Source organism: Mustela nigripes, chromosome 6, assembly GCF_022355385.1.
Source record: "Mustela nigripes isolate SB6536 chromosome 6, MUSNIG.SB6536, whole genome shotgun sequence".
NCBI lineage: Eukaryota > Metazoa > Chordata > Mammalia > Carnivora > Mustelidae > Mustela > Mustela nigripes.
The window spans coordinates 121,405,733-121,423,781 of NC_081562.1; the positions used below are offsets into that span (position 1 = coordinate 121,405,733).

At 37.7% G+C, this 18,049-nt stretch overlaps 1 protein-coding gene across 1 annotated transcript in view; it reads right to left on the reverse strand.

The window, feature by feature from the left end:
• Window positions 1–3,095: 3,095 nt before the first annotated feature.
• The window catches only part of RAB18 (RAB18, member RAS oncogene family), a 36,599-nt gene continuing 21,645 nt past the window's right edge, over window positions 3,096–18,049 (reverse strand). Inside the window, exons 3-7 of the mRNA XM_059404117.1 lie at window positions 14,420–14,481; window positions 10,943–11,015; window positions 9,410–9,528; window positions 9,271–9,337; window positions 3,096–5,068 (exon numbers count right to left, since the gene is read on the reverse strand). Coding sequence (XP_059260100.1) covers window positions 4,893–5,068; window positions 9,271–9,337; window positions 9,410–9,528; window positions 10,943–11,015; window positions 14,420–14,481 — 497 coding nt within the window. The 3' untranslated portion in view covers window positions 3,096–4,892. The remainder of the gene's footprint in view (window positions 5,069–9,270; window positions 9,338–9,409; window positions 9,529–10,942; window positions 11,016–14,419; window positions 14,482–18,049) is intronic.

An 18,049-nucleotide genomic window follows, 5' to 3' on the forward strand; every position in this document is an offset into this window, starting at 1 on the left:
ACAGAATATTTATTGCAGCACCATCTGCAAAAGCGATAAATGGAAACAATATGAACGCCCATCACTACAGCAGTAGTTACACCCTGGTAATCCATACCCCAAACCATGGAATATTAATATTGCACAATCACTGAAATAGATGTTAGATGCCTATCAACTGGTCTGCAGGGATTTTCACAATCTATGGTAAGGTGAGAAAGGAAACGGGGTACATACACAGATGATACCATTTGTTATATAACAATGTATATATACATATTGCATATCATTTTGGAGGCAACTATGGAGGCATGGAGAAATGCAAAAGGGGATACACACCAGGTTGTAACTGATTAGCTCAGGGAAGAGAGGTAAGAGCTGAGTATTTATGTGACAAAGGAAACTAAACCAAAAAACATGAGACCCTATAAACGAAGAGGTCCTTAAAATCACATGTATGAATACAACTTATTTATATGAATGTCTATAAAGAAATATATCAAAGTAACCTCACTAAAACATTGTTATTTAAGAGTAATAGCTTTTCAAGTGATAGCGTTACTTTTTTCTTCCCTATGCAAATAAGTATCAATATACTGAACTCGGTGCGCGGAGAGCCCTTACAAAATAAGAACATACATACTCATGTGGCATACATTTGGTTCCAAGAAAAAAGAAAATCCAACTCACACTGGCTTAAACAAAAATGGAGTTTATTGGTTCACATCAGTAAAAGGTCCATAAGTAGGGCTGATTTCAGGTCCAACTTGATCCAAATGTTCCAGATTGCATCAGGGCTCCAATTTAGACTCCCTCTCATTCTTTGGGGGGCGGGGGGGGGGGGGATACAGCCCTGAGGCCAGCTCCTTTTGTATTAGAAAAACTAGTTGCAGCAAGTTCAAATGTGAATCTTCACACCACACTATCTTCCAAGAAGGTGTCTTCTTTCAGCTGTTCCTAAGGAAGCCTCTTGTATTTAAGCAGTCTGAGCTGGGTCAGGTGCCTATCCTTGAATCACTTATTTTGGGGGGTGGGGGAAGAGGGACAGTTAGTAGCAGTGGTTAAAGGTAACCAGGCCAGCCCTACCTAGAGGTGGGGGCATGGCAAGCCCATTATCCAAAGAAAACATGGTGGAAGTGAATGTTAGATGGGCGACCACAACATACAGGAGCAAGGAATTAAAGAAAATACAAATATCCAATAAAATACTGAAAGTGCCAATCTCACTAGTAATCAAAGAAATACAAACAAATTGCATAATTTGTCTCTTATGACAGGTTAATTTAAAAAAAAAAGAATTAAGTGTGAGAGATGTGGGGGGGTGCAAGACTGAGAACAGGTGTGCACATAGTTGGAAATGTATGTGTAACACAACAGCTCTACAACTTTATACCACAATCAGAAACAACATGGATTCCTGAATATGAAACAAAAAGCTAATAACAAATAGTAAAATTTAATGCCCCAACAGAAGTTGACTCCTTTTTTGTTGTTGTTGCTGTTGTTCAAACTGGATGCTCCCATTTGGGGGGAAAAAATCAGAGATCCCTGGGCAAATCTCTATTTATATTCCTTAGCTCCAAGTCTTCCTATTTACTCTTTTCAACATTCTTAGACAAAACCCATGATAGAGTCTCTAGTTAATTACCCAAGGAACAGCTGGGGTCAGAACTAGGGTAATGTCTTCCGGAAACGGATTAAAGGCTTTTTCCCTCTATCTAAACAGACAAAAAACTTTCAAAGTATGACTAATGAAATGGAACCCAAGATAAAGAAGCGTAATACTTAAATATTGAGAAGAACTACAATCCAGAGTACCTAGAGGATTATCCCAGTTTGCTTGAAAATACAAAAAACTATATACTGAATTGTGTTTAAAGATATTATGGAAATGAGGTAGGTCTGTGCCATCCCACAGAGAGAAAAGGTAGTGATATAAGGATTCTTTTATGAACTATGGGGTGACAGTTCCAAACTTGTGCAGAATCACATATACTTCTTTGAGTATGCTAAGTACAATGAATCAAAATCAAGTTCAGTTCCACTGTGTTCAATTATAAAGTCAACTCCAAGTATGAATCTGTAGATATGGCGATTAAATACTTCAAACGAAAACATTCCCCCAGTCCCCCAGATTTCAATTTTGAGCAAAAGACTATTCTAAACAAACAAACAAACAAACAAAAAAAGAGACTATTCACAGATTTAATTTTTCTCAGGTCCAATTACAAAGTTAAGGTCCCATACATCTCCTGATTTTGTATTTTTCCGAAGTCAGGGATTTTCTTTCCATTCCAAGAAGGAAAAGGACTAAGAGACCAGTCTCTCTACTCCCTTAACTTTTAGATCAAATGACTTACCTGGTTAGTTTACATCAGTGGAATTTACTTTATAACCAAGAAATCTGACCTACTCTTATTACATATAACAAAAAATGACTAAAAAAAAAATTGACAGAATGTGTTTAATCCTGTTGTGTTAAAACAAAAGAGCTAGTAGGCAGCCTTAGCAAAAGGAACGGTGGTTGAGACCATGGACATATGAAAAATGCCTTCACTGGACTCCAGCTCCATCACTGATGAAGCTTTGTGATCTTTGGGAGTTACCTAGAAAACCTATGTGTCATTATCCTCATCGTTAAAATGAGCATAGTAGGTGTACAAAGCAATCTCTTAAGGTTGCTGTGAGGTTTAATGAAATAAAAATAATCCAGCTCTTGGAACAACACCTGCCCTAAGGAAGCTTCCAATAAATGTTAACTATTAATCTAATATAAACTGAGTATTTATTTGTTCATTTAGGTCTGTGTCAGTACCCCTACAATTCAAAACACGACATTCCAATTGTTCCAATTTGCACCATCTGCAAAAGGCACTTTTAAACTACTTCAATAATTTGGAAATGAAGAATTAACAAAATCCTCAGCTATCCAAGTGACTAATTTCAGATATGGTAACTACTTCAGTTATGAAACCTCCACTAGGAAATAAGCTTGCAACAAAACAGTAGAGTGAAAGCCATATAACAGATGAGAATCTGAATAACACTATATTCAGATGTTCCTCTCAGCCCATGAGAGTAACAGGGAAACGTAGAATACCTCCTGCACAAATGCATCTAGGGAAAGCAGGCTGTATTTATTTCGAAAACTATAAAAGGTTACAATATAAATCTATCAAACAAAATTAGTTTTTTAAAAGTGACTCATATGTATCCAAATTTTGACCAAATCAACACAAAAATCCAATGCACAAAAAGATTATTATATAGCTCAAGGAGCAAAAAGCAATAAACAGAAATAAATGTCTTGTCAATACAGACACAACATAAATATACAAATCTACAGCTTTAATGTAACACAAACAAATCGTAAGTACATGTGTTAGCTACCTTTCTCCAACAGTAAAGGAGTAAATGCTTTATATTTAGTAAATACATATATAATGTATAAAACCTTTAATCACATATAGTCTCACAAGCGTGAACCAAGTAGAATGCAAGGTTTTCTTACGTGGAAGATGTACAGTTCATAAAGAACCCAACTTGAAGTAAACCCACTATCACAAGTTATTGCAAAGGTGACCCAGAAAAAGTCTATCATTTGCAACGTATACAAAGAACAAACTGCCCAGAAATTAGTGTCAAATCTTAGTGAAGGCTATCATGGTTAACCTGCCTGAAAGGACAAATAACTTACTTGGGGGCTTCATATAGCCAGTATCAATGTAAATTAAGTCACATATGAGTGAAAAAAAAAGTAATGTATAATAGCAAGAGGTTAGAAAACTGAATACTGTGGAAAAGATTTATTAGTCTGTACAAGTTGGTTCTGATAAACTATTGGCTACTTGTTACAGTAAGTTACCAACATTTTCAATGCAACAGTATTTTCCCACACACATCAAAATCTGGAAGCAATCCGTCTTTCTCATATTGTCATTTAGTGTTCTATTTTTCCCAACCCTCAAAACACAGATATAGGTTTCTGAATATCAACTAGCCATTTAGGGAAGTCATAAGATACAGATGTTCATAAACATTACACAAACTACAACGGACATACCCGGACAGACGCCACCAACATTTATAGAAAAAGGTGTTGGTTTTTAAAGTGGTAAGTACTACATGGGTTACATAAACACACTATTCTTCTCCTTCCAAAACCAAAATGGGAGAAAACCTTACTGCCATTCTGCCAAACACCACAGAACTAAAAACGCTGCGCAAAGGGTCAGAGTCCAATGTACATGTCACAGAGGTAAAACTCCAGTGAACAACTGAGCTACTCATTGAAGAAAATTCAAAAGTAAGACCAAACTTCTTAAAACATCAATGCTGTTTTAGAAGCATCATCAGAACAAACAGATTTAATTATAAATTGGCCTGAACTGCACCCTGTAGAGAATTTTGCTTAGTACTAAAAGAGAATCTGTCAGCAAACATCCTACAAAAGCTGTGGAATCATGCTCTGTATTATTCCTGAAAGGAAATCTGCCAGGTCTGATGATACCTGAATACCTCCCAGTGGTTCTGGGAGTTCTACATACCAATTAATTCAGTAATTGATAGGAGTCAGTTAAGCAAAGAGAAGACCAAAAGTAGACCTTGTATCAACATAGACTAGAGAGGTGGATTTTTTAATCACATGATAAATGTAAATCATAAAATCAAATGTACTTTAAAAAGTACACCTATTTTATGTTACATAAAAAACTGTAGACTGCAAACTGTGCATGCTTACCATAACATTGTACCTGGGAAAGCTGATGAGTGGGATTTCTTGCAAATATTTACTGCCATGATACAAAACAAATATGTGCAAACTGCAAGGTCCCTAAAATAGCAGTTAGAGTTTATATACAGAAAGATGTCACTATCTGATCAAATATGCAAGAGATGGAGTTTCCCAGAGTTTATAACATAGAGCAGTAACCACCACAGGCTCCTCCTCCAGGGCCTTCTTCCCTGTGTGTCAGTTTGACTCCTTTATTCTGGTTCTCACTTTCCCACAGTCCAGGCGTCTGAATGATCTTTTCAACAAGTTCCTCAAAGGCACACTGTACACCATCACAGGTTTTCGCACTTGCCTCTGAAAGTCAAGAAAAAAATGTGAGAGTCTATTCTTTTACAGTCCTATTCCTATGCTTTTCTGGAAAATTATTATGGCATAAATATCAGCCGATAGTATATACAGAGGCAAATCAGCAGTTTCTTCCCACAGGTTTAATATTCGTGAACCTCCCCCAACTCTCAAAGTTGAGCTATTCAATTCTATCCACAAGAAGAGTGGTATATGAGCCCGGAATTTTGTGATATGCCAAAGCTCCTTCTTAATTTTTCAGTTAGTTTTTAAAGTCAACCCCCCCCAAACGGATTATTATTCCCATTTCAGAATAAGGAAATTCAGGCTCCCAGCTGAACAGTCTGACTGTTCTGTGCTGGCAATGAGATACAGATCTCCTTAAAAGAGCATTTATGGCCCCCAAGAAACTCATGGGGGACAGCGAGCCCTGCCCCCCAAGCCTACCTTTCCCTCGTCATTACATTTTTGACTATCTGAGATGACCCTCTTACTCCTTTATCATAAAACTCCTCTATCTCAGCTCTTCACCTAACTTTATGTTAAGAAAAACAGAAACCATCTGACAGGAGCTACTGATCTATTCCTACCAAGAGGCTCACCAACCTGCCGGCACTTGTAACCTTAGGCTCTGTCTTCGCTCCTGTGACAGCGGATGAACTGTCCCCTGCTGCAGTCTAGGTGCATCCCCTTTCCTAGCTCCTCGGATCCCACCCCTTCTCAGTCACTGAAGAATCATGGGCCCCCACTCCTGGATTGTATCAGTCAGCCCAAAAGCCTGCCGAAATTACTGTCCATCTTACTAACCAACCAAGCAACCAACCACCCTGCATTCCAGCCCACACACCCGACTCGCAGCCACCCCGGCTCTCTAATCTCTTTCAAAGCGAAACTGTCATCAAGAGCTACCTATTAAGTTGGCGCAGCCACTTTAGAGAACAGTGTGGAGATTCCTCAAAAAATTAAAAATAGAACTCCCCTATGACCCTGCAATTGCACTCCTGGGTATTTACCCCAAAGATACAGATGTGGTGAAAAGAAGGGCCATCTATACCCCAATGTTTATAGCAGCAATGGCCACGGTCTCCAAACTGTGGAAAGAACCAAGATGCCCTTCAACGGACGAATGGATAAGGAAGATGTGGTCCATATACACTATGGAGTATTATGCCTCCATCAGAAAGGATGAATACCCAACTTTTGTATCAATGTAGACAGGACTGGAAGAGATTATGCTGAGTGAAATAAGTCAAGCTCAGAGAGTCAATTATTCACTTATTTGTGGAGCATAACAAATAACATGGAGGACATGGGGAGATGGAGAGGAGAAGGAAGTGGAGGGAAATCAGAAGGGGAGGTGAACCATGAGAGACTATGGACTCTTGAAAAACAATCTGAGGGTTCTGAAGGGGCGGGGGGTGGGAGGTTGGGGGAACCAGGTGGTGGGTATTACAGAGGGCACGGATTGCATGGAGCACTGGGTGTGGTGCATAAACAATGAATTCTGTTACACTGAAAAGAAATTAAAAAAAAAAAAAAAGAGTTACCTACTTACGCTATTTCCCCTTTCTTTTCTCACATTTTTTCTTCAAACTCTAAACAACCTTGAACAACACCAGTTTGAACTGTGCTATTCCACTTACACATGGATTTTTTTCAATAAATACAGTACAGAACTGTAAAGGTATTTTCTCCTCATTATTTTAATAACATTTTTTTCTAGCTTACTTTACTGTAAGAATCCAGTATGTAAGACACAGAACATACAGAGCAGGCGTTAACTGTTTATCAGTAAGGCTTCAGATCAACAGGAGGCTATTAGCAGCTCAGTTTTGGGGGAGGCAAAAGTCATATGCGGATTTTCAAGGTCAGGACCCCTAACCCCTCATTGTTCAAGGGTCAACTGTACTCTAGCTAGGTTTTTGTTCTCACCACTCCATTGACATTTTCTTTTAAAAAATAGCAACGTTCTCCATCTCGTCAAATCTACTGACCTCCTCCTATTCAACATCTAGCAGTTGATACAGCTGATCACTTTCCTCCTTTAAATACTTTGTTCACTTGACTTTCACTGAACACTCCTCGGATTCCTCCACTCACCAAAATGTCATTCACAGCCTTGTTGGCTGACTCCTCCTCTTGCTGCTGACCTCTAACTGTCGGAGCACCCCAGCTTCAATCTTCAGCTGTTTTCCTTCCAGTTACTCCTGTGGCCACTTTAATTCCATGACTTAAAATACCACCTAAAGGTCAATGACCAGCATGTCCACGGGTTCTCAAAAAAATGGTTCATCTTTATGCTAAGCAGAATTCCTGATTCCCCACTCCCTTACGCAAACCTGTTCTTACCTCACACGCTCACACACAGCTAATGGCAGCACAGTTCACCAGTTTGCTCACGCCAGAGACTCAGAGTTATCCCTGACTGTTCTCTCTCCTCATCCTCAATACCCAGTCTATCAGCAGAGCCTGTCACCTTTACTATCCAAATATCTCCTTGATCTGCCAACCTTCCAGAAGCTACCCACAACCACTCCCACAGTCAAAGGCACCAGCATTATTCATCTGGGCCACTATAAGAGAATGGCAAGCCTCTTGCTTCTGCTTCTCAGGGGCCATTTTCTGTACAAACAGGTCTTTTAAAAAGATTATCAGATTACAGCACCACTCCCCCGCTTTCCACACTTAGAATAAAATTCATTCCTTTACCATACCCTGTGTAAAGCCCAAAATGATCTTTTAAACTTCATCTCCCATTATCACCACCTTTCCCCCCAACATACACTATACTCCAGCCCACAAGCTTTCTTCCTGTCCCTTAAACATTCTAAACTCATTCCCACCTCAGGAAGTATTTGCTATTCTCTCAACCTGAGATAGCCTCCCTCTAGATCTTCATATTATGGATTCTAGTTCGAATGGCACACCTCAAAGAACTTCCCTGAATTACCTCCCACCCACCGTCATACTCTCTTCTCCTTCACAGCACTACTTACTCAAGCCTGTTTCCTCTACTAGAATGTGAGCTTCATGAGCTCAGGGACTTTGTCCACTTTGCTCATCTGTTTGTTATATTCTCAGAGTCCAGTAAGCGTTTTCTGAACTAATGTATCAAAATGAAGGACACCCAGCAAGTAAGCAGAAGAGGTAGTACTCAATTCCTTTCTAAAACTCCCTATTATCTTCCACTTATAGCACCCAGCTTCTATCTATAGATGATGTTCTTTTATTTCCATTTCTTAATTCCTAGAAGATTCTAACAGTGGAATAGCTCAATCAGTAATTCCTAAAGCTGGCTTCACATCAGAATCAACTAGGGTGTCTTTAGAAACTGTCTTCCAGGCCCCGTTTCAGACCTGTGAAAAGGTTCCAGGGAACCTGTAATGTTAAAAAAGTTCCAAAGTGATATAGTCCGTCCACTTTTCTAGACAGGGGGTCAAACAAACTTTTCCTGTAAAGAGCCAGATGGTCAATATTTTAGGCTTGGAATGCCTTATGGTTTCTGCCATAAGTACTGAACTCTGCCAGGAAGCACAGAAGCAGCCACATACAGCGTGTAGATGACCAGGGAGGTAAGGCTGTCCTCCAATACAAATGATGGGACCAAATTTGGCCCCATGCTATAGTTTACTGAACCCTACACTTCACCGTGCTTCTCAAGTATTAATGTGCATACAAACCACATGAAGATCTTGTCAAAATAGAGGTTCTAATTCAGAAAAGCTGAGTTGGGCCTAAATGAAGCATTTCTAACAAACTTCCAGGTGGTATCACTGCCGCCAGCACAAGGACCACACGGTACAACTACAGGGCTGCGTGCCTGCCTTTACTGAATGCCATCATATCTGGAGAGGAAGGATCTGTGTCCTATGCAACTTCACATAATGAGACCTGGTTTTTTTGTTGTTTTTTTTTTAACAGAAGGAAAAATGAACCTGTGCTATTTCATAGCACAAGAAAATGATGAACTAAGTACATACATTTCACAGTTCATAAAGAGAAAAATCTAGCAAAAACTCCATTTTAAAATTCCTCTTTTTTTTTTTTTTTAAATTTTTTATTTTTGATAAACATATATTTTTATCCCCAGGGGTACAGGTCTGTGAATCACCAGGTTTACACACTTCACAGCACTCACCAAATCACATACCCTCCCCAATGTCCATAAAATTCCTCTTTAATAATGAAAGGATAAATGTTCACACACCTACCTATAAATAACATGGAATGCTTTCGTGCAAATTTCAGGCCTTCGTTTCTATCAACTTCACGATTTTCCTGAAAGGTAAATATAAAGATTAAGAAAAGCTACCAAAATACAGTCAAGATGCAAAGTGTCTGACTTCTTACCTTATCAATTTTATTTCCAACTAGCATGTTTACTATGTCATTTCTCGTGCAGTATGTTTCCAATTCATTTAACCAATTATCCAATTTAACAAAGGTATCTCTTCTAGTGACATCATAAACTGAAATAAAAAGGGTCACTTATTAAATAAGCATTAAAAATAAGAAGCAATGACATTATATTTCTGATATGTGACTAAAAGCTAATATTTCTATGTACGTAAGTCTGTTTCTAAGCCTTCAAATGTTTAACAATCAGTAAACTGCTAACCCAGATGGAAGAAACAAGTGTGTTAAAAAATAAGAATAAACATACACATACACACATTTCAATTTTATTAAGACACACTCTGAGAGAAATTAAATTATATCCTGTGCAATAACCGAAAATTAACTTAAGCAAAACAACGGCTGTTCCCATTGGTAATTAAAAGACATTGATCCAAAAACCAAAATGTTCAGATCCCAATCTGTGGCAAAATACCAAAATTCTTCCATGGATTTAAACAACTATGACCCTGTTAACTTGTTTCTTATAAGAACCAGAATTTGCAACTTTTGAAAAAATATGAAAACTTAATGGACAGGATCCTGATTGTCTCCCTGTTATCACTTTCATCTTACATCCCACTGCATTTTAATATGTAAAGAGCTTATTAATATAAGACTTTATTAATTTAAAATGTTTTCTAGGGGCGCCTGGGTGGCTCAGTTGGTTAAGCAACTGCCTTCAGCTAAGGTCAGGATCCCAGGATTCTGGGATTGAGTCCTGGATCTGGCTCCCTGCTCAGCCTGCTTCTCCCTCTCCCTCTGCCACTTCCCCAGGCTGTGCTCTCCTATTCTCTGTCAAATAAATAAACAAAATCTTAAAAAAAAAAAAAAAAGTGTTTTCTAAAGATGCTGAACCAAAATAAGAGTTGCTGTTAAACTGATAAAATGAACCTAAAACCTCACGATTAATGACATAATATAAAAAGATAATCTTCCCTAAAATTGATCAATATTTATTTCTAGGAAGTTTCCCAGGAATATTAATAACAAGTACTTTTCTACAACTTACAGTGAGAATCCATATTTGGCTTTTAAATTCTGTATGATTATGGATCAACAATGTTAAGTGCTTTGTGGATACTCTTTAGGACTAATAAGAGATTCAACTAAACAACTAGCACACTTCTTCCTTTATAAATGCACAGCAAATGTTAATACACTGCTGACTGAAGATCGTTCCTGGTAACACTCTTAAGACAGACAATTATTTGTGGATTAATCCTCAATTATATCCTCATCAACATGTACTTTTAAAACCAAATAAATTAATCGGATCTTTATCTTTCAATCGCTAGACAAAGAACTGAAAAGAAATTCTGAAAGTTTAAATATTCATTAATATTAAATGAAGTTAATATAACTTCAAATTAATAAAGAGACCCTGAAGAAAAATAAAAACTTACTGACCTTCGCAGATAGGGAAAATCAGAAATTGCAATAATAAAACAACAATATTTAAAGCAGTATCACAAAGTAAAACCTTACCTAATATAACACCCTGCGCACCTCTGTAATAGCTGGGAGTTAATGTTCTGAATCTCTCTTGACCAGCAGTATCCTAAAAGTGACAATTATTATTAAACTATAGAAGTATAAAAAAAAAGATCGTCAACATATCAAGAGTAGAACGTCAAACTGCATTATTAAAAATATCCATGTTCAAGCTCATTTAAAACTTGAAATTAGGGGCGGCTGGGTGGCTTAGTCATTAAGCATCTGCCTTCAGCTCAGGTCATGATCCCAGGGCCCTGGGATTGAGCCCCGCATTGGGCTGGAAGTCTGCTTTTCCCTCTCCCACTCCCCCTGCTTGTGTTCCCTCTCTCGCTGTGTCTCTATCAAATAAATACATAAAATCTTTTAAAAAAAAATTGTAAAACCTGAAATTTAAATTGGATGTGTTCTCTTACTGACAAGTGTTACATAAAATAAAGAAATACTGACTCATCTCTAGAAAAACACATGTCAGTAAAGGGGTATTTTTTTTTAATATAATTTTTTATTTTTTATAAACATATATTTTTATCCCCAGGGGTAAAGGGGTATTTTTAAAGATTTTTATTACACGTGGAACCTGTTTATTACACATGGAACCCATGGTTCTCAACTTCAGAAGCACAATGAAATTTCCTGGAAATGAAAAATTCCAACCCCTAATGATTCTGGCTTCAGTGGTCTATGATAAAGACAAAAGTTTTCAAAGTCTCCCCAGGCGATTCTATTGTAGAATCAAGGTTAAAACCCACTTAACTTTTTTTTAAAAGGAGAATTACAGGAGTATCTTATTTTAGGTAAACAATTTTTAGGTCGGAAAGTATTTTCGGTGTATCTTCTTTTAGGAAAATGCATAAAACCAAACCACTTGCTATCACATGTTTCTGACTCCTACTGGGGGAGAGGAACATAAGATGTACATCAGCCAGGAAGCGCAGGGTCCTGGGATCAAGTCCCATGTCAGGCCCCACGCTTAGTGGTGAGTCTGTTTCTCCATCGCCTTTACCCCTCCCTTGTTCATGCTTTCTTGCTCTCTCTCATAAATAAAATCTTAAAAAAAAAAAAAAAGACTAGAGCAAAAAATGTTTTAATGTTAAAATAAAATAAAAAACTGCACAACTGACACTTCACACACAAATATCTAAATCAATCCAGTTATGCAGAGTCTTGATTTTTTTTTTTTTGATCCACTTATAAAATGTCTGAGTAGGTATGATAATTTGGGCAAAAACCCCGTGCCACAAAACTGGATCAGGATTTATAACACCTATAAAATTTATATGCTTAAATAGTCAAAAGTTAACATTTGCTTGTGTTTGTTTTCAAGATAGGAATTTGCAGTAACTGCAAAAGCATCCCTGGTAGGTAAGAAAAGCAAGCTTATTATCTGAGGTTTTCTTCTCTGACAGGAAAGGAGGAAAGAGATTATTAAAGATAGAAATGAATAAAAGACTAGGAAGGATCTGGAAAGGCTAAATATTAAAATGTGGGAGTAGAAGTGAGGGCACGATATAGAGAAAGCTTTAGAGGAGCCAAGTTAGGTCGTGATGTGTGTGCAGCACTTTCTAGTGGGGTACTGTACTCGGGCTGGACTCAACTACTCTATTTGACCGATCCTAGGAGGAGTGCCCAAGCTGGAGAGAACTGATTTTACATATGTATTTAAAAAACCACAGAAGAACTAGAAGAAGCAATGGTTTCATGTATTTCTACTAATGAGTGAGGAGGTCTTCCTAAATACGATCTAACACCCAAATTCATGGGGAAAAAATGGTTTGACCACATACATATTAGAGCTTTGGTATAGCAAGAAAGTCCTTCTTGACCCCATCCATACCCCATATACACTCTCATCCTAAACAAGCTTTGAAGGCAAATGACAAACAGGAAAAAAACATTTGCAGCATATGACAGAGTCGGTAACGTGCGCGCGCACACACATGAACATTAACCTCTGAAGCACCTGCATGGCTCAGCTGGTTGAGCGTCTGACTCTTGATTTCAGCTCAGGTCATGATCTCGGGGTTGGGAGACTGAGCCTCTCACTTAAAAAATATTTATATGCCTATGATAAAGATGTCACTTCGGTAATATCTGCCAACCTTTTTATTACACAGGAACTAAAAAGTAAATTTTAAAAACCTCTTGCATAAAAGAAAGATCTCACAGAAACCAACAAGCCTTAGATCCAACTCTAACACGCATATCTCACAGAACTGTAGCAAAGGCAGAAGGAAGTGATAAATTCAACCATGAAAAGTACATGGAAAATCAGGCCCCCGCTTTTGTACAGGAAGAAGCCAACATTCTTAAATTGTTCAGTATATTTTATTACGGCGTAGTCCAACACTTTCCAAATTGTTTTCTGTTAGACATTACTATTTTGATTGATATCATAATTATATTTTGGGGAGGGGGCAAACAGGCTACCAATCGTACGAAGTATTACATGTTAGAAAAAAATTAACAGAAAAACATGAGACACATTTACACAGTTCCATGTTATTTGGGATAAAATGTGTATTAGAAATACTATGCTGTTCAGAGAATGCCAGGAAGATGAATCAGATCATACAGTGCATGAACAGTTGCTGTTTCAATCTGCAACTGATGCCCAAACATTTACTATTTAATCACCATGTTGAAGTACATCTCAACATTCTAATATTTATTAGAAGCAGTTCTAATATTATCACAGGTAATAAAAACATATTTATATATCTAATTATCATAGTACATGTGAGAATCAGATATATAGGAGCATATTTTTATAAATTATACATGTAATATATTAGCAATCATTTAGATATATAGAGAGAAGTAGGCAGGTAGATAAGAGGTGGGGAGAAACAGGCAGACAGAGATAGACACTGAGCATCTTGGATGTTTTTGACAATTAATGCTACTTTATTCAGTCAGCACTATCATGAAAAGGTCTAGTTAGGAAAGCAACATGCATCAGAATGTTTGGGTTCTCAGGCAAATGAAAAGGAAGTGAGTAAAGACTGGGCAATTGTATTAAAAAATAAATCCAAAGTTGGCAAAATCAAATTTCAAAAATATTTATACTAAAAACAGGAAAAATACATTTTTTCCTGAGCATCACTTCATCCTCTTCTCCCCAACAACTGCCATCAGTGTGAGCTGAGTATACACTGCCTTCTTCAAAACTTTAAAGAAACATATTCAGTAACAATAATCCTCTCTAGCAGACAAGATGATTTTTCTACATTTTGGTTTCAAATATTCTTGAGGGATTACACACTTTAAAATTTGGGGTAAGTAAAACAAGTCTCTGCTTCATTACCCAATTATAAGACATAACCATTTATTGTTTATCCCTTAACCAACAAATTGTCCAAATTATTTAGTATAAATCGTTTACCTCTAGAACTCTATACACATCAATTTCTGCTTCTTTAAAAAATACAAGTTGAATATTTATACAAAATGCATTTTTAAAACTCTTACCCAGATTGCAAGTTTAGCCTTATTTCCATCCACTGAAATTGTTTTCACCTTAAAGTCAACACCTTGAAAAAAATAAAAATGTTGATAAGCATCCCAGTAAAATGACACTTTTAAAATCAATTACCAAGAAAACAGAAAAGCCACTTTATGAAACACTCAAATTCATACCCCAAATTCTTGGAGTTATGGATTGAAAACTTAAAGAAACATGTGCCTAAAGTTCAGCAGCTTAAGATTTAATCAGGATAAATGAAAACCAAATGCTTGCAGAATTCAAACACTTACCTACCCATACTTGCTTGAAAAAAAAATAAATAAACACTTTAATGGAAAAATAAACTTCAATGTAAGGTGATTAACGATGCACATTAAAAGCCAAGTGCTGGAATTCACGGAGCTCACGCAGAGACGACTATCCAGGCTGACCCTGGATCAGGGCCATTTTCTAAGGGGCTCCAAACGCCACCTACACTCCGTCATTAAGGGTGCTGTCCACAGCCAGCTCATCCCCTAACTCAGATTCTGACTGGAAGCAGCTTGGTAAAAACATAAAAAGGCCACTTACTCTTGTCTTATGAATTCTTTGTTTTTAATCCTAAAAAAAGTATTCGTTCTATATAACTTTATCAATGATCCCTTGCTACTGCACAACTGCAAAAGAATTTACACACAAAAACATATGTGCCCAATCCTCTAAGAATCTTCATAAGTGAAAAGGAGGAGTGCTCAAAGTGCTATGAAAATCTGCTGTATGCACTACTGGGTATTTACCCTAAAGATACAAGAAAGAACCTAGATGTCCATCAACAGATGAATGGATAAAGAAGATGTGGTATATATACACAATGGAATACTATGCAGCCATCAAAAGAAATGAAATCTTGCCATTTGCGACAACATGGATGGAACTAGAGCGTATCATGCTTAGCGAAATAAGTCAAGCAGAGAAAGACAACGATCATATGATGTCCCTGATATGAGAAGTGGTGATGCAACATGGGGGCTTAAGTGGGTAGGAGAAGAATCAATGAAACAAGATGGGATTGGGAGGGAGATGAACCATAAGTGACTCTCAATCTCACAAAACAAACTGAGGGTTGCTGGAGGGAGGGGGGTTGGAAGAAGGGGGGTGGGGTTATGGACATTGGGGAGGGTATGTGCTTTGGTGAGTGCTGTGAAGTGTGTAAACCTGGTGATTCATAGACCTGTACCCCTGGGGATAAAAATATATGTTTATAAAAAATTAAAAATTAAAAAAAAATCTGCTGTAAATACTAATTTATGTAAAGAAAAGAGTTCCATAAGAAGACACATAAGGTTTTACTATAGTGCCCCCACCTCCAAAAAAAAAAAAAAAAACCAAACCCTTTCCAGGAAAAGGAGTTGACACAAGCCATTTGGCTTAAATGAACAGTAACTGCCCACATGTCTTTAAAGAGTATCAAAATTAATGTGCAGGCTACCCCACTGGCCAGAGGGAAAGCATTAGCTCAAGAAGCTTGGAAAGAAACTTTGAAAAGATCTTATTAGCTTGTCACAATTAATTCAGAAGAGCCACAACTAAGATGAACAGCACCCTCATATACTAAATGCTTACGAGAACACCTGTCAGCAATATGGAAATACATCAGTAATTCTTGGATGATTTCAGGTGATCCATTACAAACACACAGTAGGTAATAAAAATGCGTTTCAAATATGCATTATATCAGGTTCTTCTGTATGCCAAAGATTAAGGAAAAAAAAAAAAAGTTTAGTGTTCTGGGCTAGGGTGATAAAGGAGCTGAGAAAGCCACACCCAGAATCATGGGCAATTGTTCGTTAAAGGACAGTGCTAATAACATAGTCCAAGGAAAACCTGAAATTTCTTTGCAGCTAAACATATAAAAAAATCTCTTATTAAATCACTTGTTATCATTAGATCTAGATAACGAAATACTATGCCACACCACTTATATAAAAAGTATGAAGGGCGCCTGGATGGCTTAGTCAGTTAAGCATCTGCCTTTGGCTCAGGTCATGTTCCCAGGGTCCAGGGATCAAGTCCCACATTGGACTCCCTGCTCTGTGGGGAGCCTGCATCTTCTTCTGCCCTCTCTGTCTCTCATGAATAAAATAAAAATAAAATCTTTCTTTAAAAAGTAGGAAATTATTTACATTTTCTTTGTAGTACTTGAAAAACAAAACCAAACCTGAGAAAATTCAGATGAGGGAAATGGTTCTGACTTGGTACAGGTACTACTAAATTAAGGCCACTGTAAACCATACATAGAGATAATCCATCATACATACTCTCCAGTTAAATTCTCCAAGTTTTTCAGAGAATAAAGAACTCTTTTTTCCCTAATTACTCCAGACAACATGCTCAAGGGCAGACTGGCTTTTTGCCAGCTACCAGCTAGTACACCCAAGAAAAGAAACTCACTGTTTCCAAAATGTTTGTGTTTACCTCCCCTCTCCCAATTTCCTTCTTCTCTTTCACAATTTCCTGTTTTTCATATGTTTCTTGACAGTCTAATGATAGTCTCTGTCATATGTATCACTTACGTGTTGTTAACTGTTTCCAAGTTACTCTTCTGGGATATTAAATCTGCAAGTTACAGATAACGTCCTTAGGAAACAATGCCCACAGATGTCCTATCATCAAAGTCAATACACACAGGTAGCCTGGAAAGGGCACCTCATCTGGACCCAGGCCCTGCAAGTCCCCCATTTCATCTTTCCTTCGTCCCTCTGGGGAATCTCCTACACAAACTTTAGCTTTCATCTGCTCAAATTGCTTCTTCACCAAGTCTGGTTCTTCTGTTTTGCAAGCGGCTCTTAACTTCCTTTTAATGATAGCCACACTGGGAATCTTTTTAATAAACCTGATTTTGCCTACTTCTTACTAGATTTGATTAAACTGTCTTTTCAACTTCTTCATGTGGATGACAAGGAGCTTGTAACAGAAGCTGAATGTCTAGGGGAAAAAAAAACACTCCTGTGCATTTCTTCTACTCTCCTACAACACTGAACACTTCTGTGACCATATTGTGAGGGGTTTTCCCACAAGCAATTCTCGACTCTCTGGGGACATCGGTGTCTTATAATTCAATTCAGTCTGATAGAGTCAGATCCCACAGGGGAAGGGCTAATTAATAAGTCCTATAAGACTACTGCCCTCCCATTTCAGATGCCATCCCAAATCCAGGTTGCTACCTGTGCTTCTGACCACCTGGCTATTAATCAAAGCTTCCCACAATCCCCTCCTTTGACTGGATTAATTTGTGGCTCACAGAATTCAGAAAAAGCTACTTATTAGAGTATCATTTTATTATAAAAGGATATAACCCAGGAACAGCCAGATGGAAGAGACAAATAAGGAAAAGTATGCGGAAGGCACAAAGCTCCCATGCCCTCTCCAAGTATGCCATCTTCCCAGAACTTCCATGTGTTTGCCAAACAGAATTCTCAGAACCGGTAAATTTAGCATTTTTATGAAGGTTTCATTATTTAGGCAAGACTGATTAAATCATTGTCCTTCAGTGACTGAATAAAATCTCCCAGCCCTCATCCCTCTCCCCTCCCCTGAGGTAGGAAAGGAAAGAGGAGGACTAAAAATCTCAACCCCTTAATCACATGGGTGATTCT